This window comes from Suricata suricatta, chromosome 8, assembly GCF_006229205.1.
Source record: "Suricata suricatta isolate VVHF042 chromosome 8, meerkat_22Aug2017_6uvM2_HiC, whole genome shotgun sequence".
Taxonomy (NCBI): domain Eukaryota; kingdom Metazoa; phylum Chordata; class Mammalia; order Carnivora; family Herpestidae; genus Suricata; species Suricata suricatta.
This window is the reverse complement of record NC_043707.1, coordinates 14,945,495-14,953,961: the sequence shown is the minus strand read 5'-3', so window position 1 is coordinate 14,953,961 and position 8,467 is coordinate 14,945,495. Positions and strand designations below refer to the sequence as shown.

The window sequence follows — 8,467 nt, the reverse complement described above, 5'->3', positions numbered from 1 at the left end:
AATGGAAAGCAAATTTGCATGGTGAAATAAAACCCTACTGGTAGAGTAAAGGTGTAGAGAAGATTAGGAACTCTGTGTGGCTACTACAGTGATCTAGACGAGAGATGAAGGCTACCTGGGTAGGGAAGCAGCAGTGCATATGGAGAGAAGGGTATGAATTCAAGAGACTACAGGAAGCAGTGGTTGAAGAGAAAAATATATGTTGTGAGATTTCTACCACCTCCTTCAAAGAGAATCAGAACTACGTTCATTCTTTCATGCATACTTTCACAAAATATTTACTGAGGTACTATGATGTATCAGGCTGTGGATACTCAGTGATGAAGACAGAAAAATCCCTTCTGACATTCTGTCTAGTACAGTAGAGACACATTATCAAATAACTAGAAAAGAAAATAATGAGAAAAATAAGATATAAATGATAAACTTGAATAAGTGATACAAAGAAAAATATCAAATGTTATGAGAACTTATGGTAGCAGGATATGACCTAGTCTGGGAAGAGTCAGGGAAGCCCTCCTCAAAATCTTTCCGAAGGGTAAATCTGAGTTAATAGGATAAAGAAAGGAGAGTAAGAATGGGGAGTGGGGAAGGTCCTCCAGACACAGGAATGGCATAAACAAAGGCCTGTGGTTCAAGAAAGCTAGCCCTTTGGGTAAATAGAAGACCAGTATGGTTGAAGAAAGCAAAGAAAGAATGGTAATGAGCTTGGTGAGGCTGGTGGGAGCCAAAGTGTGATAAGGGTTTTAACAAGTAGTGCAAATTATCTTGATTTTGACTCAGGAAGTAATTGGGAACAGCTAAACTTTAGGGGGGAGGGCAGGAAAAACAGGTTGAACATGAGCATTTCAAACTCTTTTCTAAGGCTCTTGTTAAGAACAAGAGAAAATTTCCCATTGTTTCCCTTCAGGGCAGGGAGCCCTAACTGCCAACCCCTTTCTGGAGACTGTAAGATCTCTCAAATTTGCTTCCTAGAAACATCAATCCAGTGAAGAGATTCCAAAATATTGGTACCAAGGGCCAGTTAAGCAACTCGTTGGGAAGAACTTCAATATGGTGGTCTTTGACAAGGAAAGGGACGTATTTGTGATGTTCTGTAAGTATCTCTGCAGAGGCCAGAGAAGGCAATGGCCCAGACATTACTTTTCAAGTGTTGCTCCTGAATTCTTGGGCCCCCCAAACTCCAAAATCTATCAAAAACACCAAGCCAAAGGTGGTTTTCTAACATCCAAAGAGTTTGGATTAAGATGCTATCACCTACAATGCAACTCTTCCTGAAAATCTAATTCTTGGAACATGTGGAATACCTTCCATAAAATCCAGGCCTGTGTCTCTTATGACAATAATCATGCTGATGGCTAACAATGATTCAATGCTGTGGTATACCAGGCCTTCTGCTGAGCCATTCTATAGTTTATCTCCTTTAATCCACATGACACACTTTGAAAGTAGCTACTATTATTGCTCTCACTTTGTATATGACTAAACAGAGTCTCTAAAGGGTGAAGAAACTTTTCCAAAGTCAGGCAGTGAATAAATGCTGGGAACTGGAATTGGAGCCTGGGTAGCCTGACCCCAGTGCCTTGGCTTGTAATTGCTGAACAGAATAGCAGTTGTGGCTTTAAGTAACTTACCAAATAGCCCATATTTCACCTATCTGAGTTGGCGTGGCCAAATTGGAGACTTAAATCATGTAGAAGGAGAGCATAGCAGTATCTAGCACATTGCAAGCACTTGATAAATAACAGCTATTATTACTATTATTATTCTTATTGTTGTAATTATTTCCAGTGCTTGCCTAAAGGACTATCACCCTTTCTCTACTGCTTCTGACTTGCCTGTGAGAGCCCAAACTGGGGACTTAACTTCTACTCTGATATACAGAGAAGGGTGACACTGAAGTTGCTTCAGACATCTCTCTTATTTACTGTTTATTGAGAACTTACAATGAACCTGGCATGAGTTGGCTATTTACACACCCTGCTTTGTTTTCCCCCTCAAAACAAGCCTCTTAGGAGGGCCCATGGGATTTCTCCATTATACAGATGAGGGAACTTAGCCTCAGAAAATTATTCCAAGGCAAAGAATTCAAATCTAGCTCTGATGCCATTACTGCCTGAGGGCTGGATTGCAACATGCAAGCCTTTAAAAATCTCACTAAAAGGGACTCATCCACAGGGTGAGGTGTTTAAGGTCTGCATGATTGAATAACTATGATCTGTTCCCTTTATGTAAGAGGGTGGGTGGCTTTTCTATACTTACCTGCCACTGGAGTTATCAGAATGCTCATTTGGTTCTGGTAAGAGGCAAAAGCAGCCTCATTTTCTTGGAAGCAGGCCTCTCAGATTGGCCCCCTGGGACTGTGACCATTATGCCCCCTCCTGTTCCAACCCAGGGCCCATCCGGCTCCAGGGGAGCTGCGGGGAGAGCAGATGGTCTTGGAGGCACTTGGTTTGTAAATGGAGGGATGATCATCCTAATGTAGAGTGTCAGGGCCCTGGAGGCCACCCCTCCCACAGAGCCAGAAACTATAATGGGACCTCAAAGAGTAGGAAAGGTTCAGTTTCTTTCCATGCTGGATCTGGTTCTTAATTCTCTCCAGAGGGCTAGGTGCCTGGGCCAGACTCAAAACTTAAAGCAACTGTCCCTAAGGAGCTCCAGTGTCTCCTTTCCAGGGGTCACTGTACTTGTTACAACTTCCTGTTCACCTCTTAGGCACATTCTCCACCATGGGACTAAAAGGCGTGTACAAGTCAAAGCAGCCTGACTTCAAATCCCCACTTCCTCTCCTTAATTACCTGGGTGACCTTGGACTGTGAGCTTAACTTCTGTTGGAAAACTCTTGTGCTCTTGCTCTCTCTCTCATACACACACACACACACACACACACACACACACACACACACACGACTTCTGGTAGAACATGAGGAGTTATCTAGCATAAATATTTTTGGGTTTTTTTTCTCTTCAACTGGAGTGGAAAGCTATGTTCAAGGAGAAACAAAGAATAGTAGAAAATGTTCCAGCATGCTCAAAGTGTTAGTGTCTAGGTGGAAAAGGACTATATCAAATTTTTTCTAATTTATTTAATAATGACCAGGTACCGTGATTGAAATGTAAAGTAATGTAATATACTGTTAAAAGAAAGAGTGCAATTTGCAGAGCAACAGAACTCTTAGTAGAACATGGTGATGGTGTTTGTGGGGGGAGCATTGGCTTTCAGTTTTATTAGTGTGAACTTGAGCAATGGTCCTTCTTTTTCAGATGCACCCTGGTCAGAAAAGTGTAAGGCACTCTTCCCAGTGCTGGAGGAGTTGGGCAGAAAATATCAAAACCACTCAACAGTCACCATTGCCAAGATTGACATCACAGCAAATGACATTCAGCTGATGTACCTGGACCGATACCCCTTCTTCAGGCTCTTTCCCATGGACTCTCAACAGGTAAGAAGCTCTTGGGACCCACATACCTGGAAATGTCATTATGTCATTATCACAGAACCAGTTTCTCCTTATCTGCAGCTCTACCTTGTACCAAAACAGCATCATTCTCAGCTCAAGTCCCTATTATCCTCTCATGTTCAGTTTGAAGAATGTTTTTCATTAGCTTCCCCAAAAGTCCCAAGACTTGCTATAATTGGGTCCAGCTTGGGTTAGCTGTTCTTCCCTTACCCAGTGTTGTTAGGCAGATGTGAATGTCTTGATTATTCAGGCCCAGTTTCCTCTGGTACTGGTGCTGGGCTCTATGCAGGCTATTATGGAATAAGGAGGGGGAAATTTCAATGTGAATATTGAGGATGGAGTGCTACAAGAAGAAGGAAGATCACATGATAGAAAAGCAGTCAATGTCTTTTACACTTCAGTATTATAAATCACCAAGCATTCATTGCCAATGTCATGGAACATACTCTCCAGGCTGCTTTGCTTTGGCACGTGAGGAAGGGTGCCCATCAAAACAATACAAGCCAAGATTCCTGCTCCCAAGAAGAGTATGACTGAGTGTGGGAGAGAAGTCATGACAGGCCCACCTCTACATGCAATTGGAATTGAAGGGGACAGATTCTGGAGGGCAGATATTTCATGCAGATATGAAATTTTGAAGAATGCTGAGGATTTAAATCAGATTAGAAGAGGGATGTGAACTATAGGCAGAAGTATAATATGAATGAGGATGTGGGCAGAAGGGTAGCCATAGCACTCTGAAGGAAATGCTATCCTTCTGGTACAGAAAATATATGTGGGAGAGTGGTAGAAAGTGAGACTGGCTGGGTTGAGAAAGTGGAGCTGTCACAGATCTTCAGTTATCTGAAAAGGAGTTTAGACAACCAATGGCAGTAAATAGCTTCATGACCTTAAAGACTGAAAGAGGAAAATAATAAGGGAAAAACCCAAGACACACTTCTATATAATGATTGCCACTTCAGATATTCTAAAAAATATATATATAAAGTTACAAAAAAATGCAAAAAAATAAAAATAAAAGCCTACAGTCTAAAATAAATAAATAAATAATAAATAAATATTTCAGTATATAGAAATTTCCACCCATAATCTGCCCCTGAAAATATCTATTTTGCTGTTCTACAGATGGGAAACAACTATTTGTTTTATCAATATTTTACTTAGGAGCTATAAAAAAGTAGCTACAATAAATGCAATAACACCAAAACAAAACAAAACAAAAAAAAAAGAGCAAACTGATTTAAAATTTTCATTTTAGATCCAGTCCTAAGCCGGATGTACTTAAAACAAATATAAATGCTGCATGGTAGAATGACTTGAAAACTATGTTTTAGCCCTATAGTTTCTCTTCCAGCACTTTATCATCTACAACCCAATTCTCTAAAGATTAAAATTTCAGGGTCAATGCCATTTAAAAAAAAGAAGCTTACATTCAAATATACTAAGACTTACAGTAATAGTGTTATTTAAATTTTGTTTCCCAAGGACTTAAAAGGTCTCTGAGTTTCAACAGACTCTGTGCAATAAATACTTCAGTTATTTGTTTTTTGTTCTATGTGATATAAAATAAAATCCATTAACCAGAGTAAAAAAAAAAAAGACTGAAAGAGGAAAGGGAACTAGTATGGACTATGGACTAAGCAATGATCATGTATCAGATACTCTGTAAAATAAGAACTATTCTTATTCTTGTTATGATAATAATGTCAACCATATGTGGTACTCACTATGAGTCAGGTACTGTTTTCAGTGCCTTCCATATAGTAATTCATTAAATTCTTACAACAACATATGTGGTAGATAGCGTTGTTATCTTCACATTACAGATAGGAAAACTGAGTCACAGAGAGGTTAAACAGGGTTTGAACCTTGAGAGTGTGACTCCGAGGTCTGTGCTCTAACCACTACATTATAGCCCCTATGATGGAAGAGTTATTATTATTCTTATGTTAGAGCCATGGTAATGGAAGCTCAGAGAGGCTACAGAACCTCTTTCCTGTACTCAGTCTGTTAGGAATTTGACCCTGGACTTATCTTACATAGCAGTCCCTGAATATTTTGTAGGAAGGGGATACTGTCTTGACCTTATTCCATTTTCTTCCTAGGCTGTACTGTATAAGGGAGAACATACCCTGAAGGGCTTTTCTGACTTCCTGGAAAGTCAAATCAAGACCAGGATTGAGGATGAGGATGAGGTAAGGTAAAACAGCAATACCCTGGATTATTCTGTCTCACACAGAATCATGAAGAACCCAAAGGACTAGGAGAGAGTATGCCAAGAGTCCCATAATCTTGTATACCCTGGAGATCATTGATGACCGGTGAACAACTACCCACTGTGGATGACTTTATTTCAAGGGCACTTACTACAAGGAAGCAGAAATGGCAGACTTTAGAAATGGAGGGAAAGGCAAAGACTCTGAGTTCTCCTAAGGCTGGTTCCCTGGGTCCTCTGTTCTTGAATCAGTACCCAGATGTCTTGACAGGATCCAGCTCTCTGGCATTATTTTCCTTGACAATGACAATGACAACCCCCATTCTCTCTGAATCCTGTTCCTGCCTCAGTGAGGCCATCTGCAGGAAGGTACCATCTCTATTAGTTAGGACCCTTTGGGTTGCAAATATCAGAAACACTACTCTTTGGTTTAAGCAACAATGGGAACTTAATCCATATAACTAGTAGAACATCAGGGGGATTCAGAAATTCAAACTCATTTTCTGTCTCGCCATTTGTGTTTTACCCATGTTAGCTTTATTCCCAAGCAGTCACTTCCCCATGGAGGGTCAAAGATTTCCCCACAGCTCTAAACTAACATCCTCTTAGCTTAGAAAGCAAGTTCTAGGGGCACCTGGGTGGCTCAATCGGTTGAGCTCAGATCATCATCTCATGGTTCTGTGAGTTCAAGCACCACATGGGGTGTGTGCTATCAGCACAGAGCCTGCTTCAGATCCTCTGTCCCCCCCTCATCTCTGCCCCTCCCCTGCTCATGCTCTATCTCTCTCTCAAAAATAAATAAATATACAAAAAAAAAAAAAGAGGGGGACCTGGGTGACTCAGTCGGTTAAGCATTTGACCTCAGCTCAGGTCATGATCTCACAGTTTGTGAGTTCAAGCCCCATGTTGGGCTCTGTGCTGACACTTCAGAGCCTGGTGCCTGCTTCAGATTCTGTCTCCATCTCTCTCTGCTCTTCCCCAACTCGTGCTCTGTCTCTCTCTCTCTCTCTCTCTGTCTCTCTCAAAAATAAATAAGCATTAAAAAAGAAAAAGAAAAAAAAGGAAAGCAAGCACCTACTTCTTAGCAGTCCTAGCAAATGTTCTATATAGAAATTCCTGATAGGCCTGGGTCACAGGCCCAGCCCTGGAGCTAGACCTGGGGCAGCCACACTTGTAGCCTTAGAGTGGAGGAAGGGGGTTCCTCAAAGGCTCTCTTTCTAGAGGGACAAAACCACAGTGAGCTCTGGCATCTATGAGGATGCTCCAAGTGCCTCTCTCTGGGCATTTCCAGGAAAAGAAGGTTTGGTAATTACAATCACAATTATCACATATTCCTTGCCTCTTTATTTCTTTATCCTATTTCTTCCCTCCTTTCTTTTCTTGAATAGTTGTCTATTGAGCAAAGTAAAGTGACAGAAGAGGAGGCATTAGCTGAGGCAAAGGAAGTACCTGTTATGAAGAAAGAGTTACCTGACCAGAGGTTGCCTGAGATGGAGAATATGACAAAGCTGGAAGAGCCAGCTGGGCAGAAGGTACCAGCCAAGGAGGAGGAGAAGGTGGCTAAGCCAAAGGGACCTCCAAAAGAAGAGAAGAAACCAAAAGTGAAAGAAGAGCTATAACTTCTCCAAAGCCAAGAGCCATTTTTCAGGTCCTGGCATGATTTTCTAAGTGGATCTGCTCTAAAAAATTATGTTTCATTGCAGTGGTGGAGGCTGGATAATTAAAAACTCCTGAATGTGTCTAGCCCTGTTCTATGCATTACCTCTTTTTTGTTGTTGGTGCTGCCTTAGAAGAGCTGTTTGGCCTGGAATTCAGGCAGGGTTGCAAGCAAAGCCATAACTGAAACATTTAATGAGTGTTTACAACATGCTGCACCATCATGTAATTCTCACATCACTTTCATTATCCCCATTTTACACATGAGGGAACTGAGGCAAAGAGGTTAAGCGACCACTCAGGATCACAGAGCCAGCCAGAAAGCCCTTGAGATATGATCCAGGCACTCCAGAGACTACATTTAACCACTCTACACACCATCTCCACTAGGCTGGAGTCTCCAGAGTTTGGCTGAAACTTACAAATGAAGTGGACTGATTTGTTTAGGCTACATTTTGGCACAATAAGAAAGAGATCCAGGCCTGAACATGTCCCGTCTTCTATATTTCAGTAAGTGACATGGTCTCTTAAGCAGCAAGGTGCTAGGATAATCCTCAAGCCTGTTTGTTTACTACCCTAAAAGGTAACTCCACCAATGCATGTGACTCTACCCACTAGCACTGACTCAACCCACTTTTGTCCACTGACATGCCCCACTTATCTCCATGTGCCTTCACCCACTTTCCTCCACTTTCACCCACCATTCTCAGCCAAAGAAGTCTCTCCAATAGTGCTTCTATTGCCATTCTGTTGTTTCTTGTCCATCTCCCACCCATATTCCATAAAGCTGCTGAAATTATCTTTTAAAAAGCCACATTGGTGGAAGCTTGCAACACTACCTTGTTTTAATTCTGTAATGGCATCTTTATCCCTTTTAGAATAATATTGGTCTATTCACCATGTCTTCCAGGCCTAGAAAGTTCTGGCTCCACAGATCCCTTCTGTTCCTTTTTCTCTCTGTGTCATTTTCTAGGCTCCAGTCATACTTCCTGTCTATTCTTGAACAGTTCAAGTGCTTTCTCTCCTCAAGGCTGTTCCTTCTGCCTAAATACATACATGATGCACTCCCACATATCTTCATGCAGATGTCTTTTCTATCCTTCAAACCTCAGTTCAAATGTCACCATCTCTAAGA

General features: G+C 41.4%; 1 protein-coding gene across 2 annotated transcripts in view; it reads left to right on the top strand.

Moving 5' to 3' along the window:
• Positions 1 to 7,419, top strand: part of PDILT (protein disulfide isomerase like, testis expressed) — a 45,720-nt gene extending 38,301 nt beyond the window's left edge. For both annotated transcript variants that reach the window (XM_029948316.1, XM_029948317.1), the window contains exons 9-12: positions 976 to 1,096; positions 3,265 to 3,443; positions 5,567 to 5,656; positions 7,065 to 7,419. In XM_029948316.1, the coding sequence (XP_029804176.1) occupies positions 976 to 1,096; positions 3,265 to 3,443; positions 5,567 to 5,656; positions 7,065 to 7,295 (621 nt within the window). In that variant the 3' untranslated portion in view covers positions 7,296 to 7,419. The remainder of the gene's footprint in view (positions 1 to 975; positions 1,097 to 3,264; positions 3,444 to 5,566; positions 5,657 to 7,064) is intronic.
• Positions 7,420 to 8,467: the final 1,048 nt, after the last annotated feature.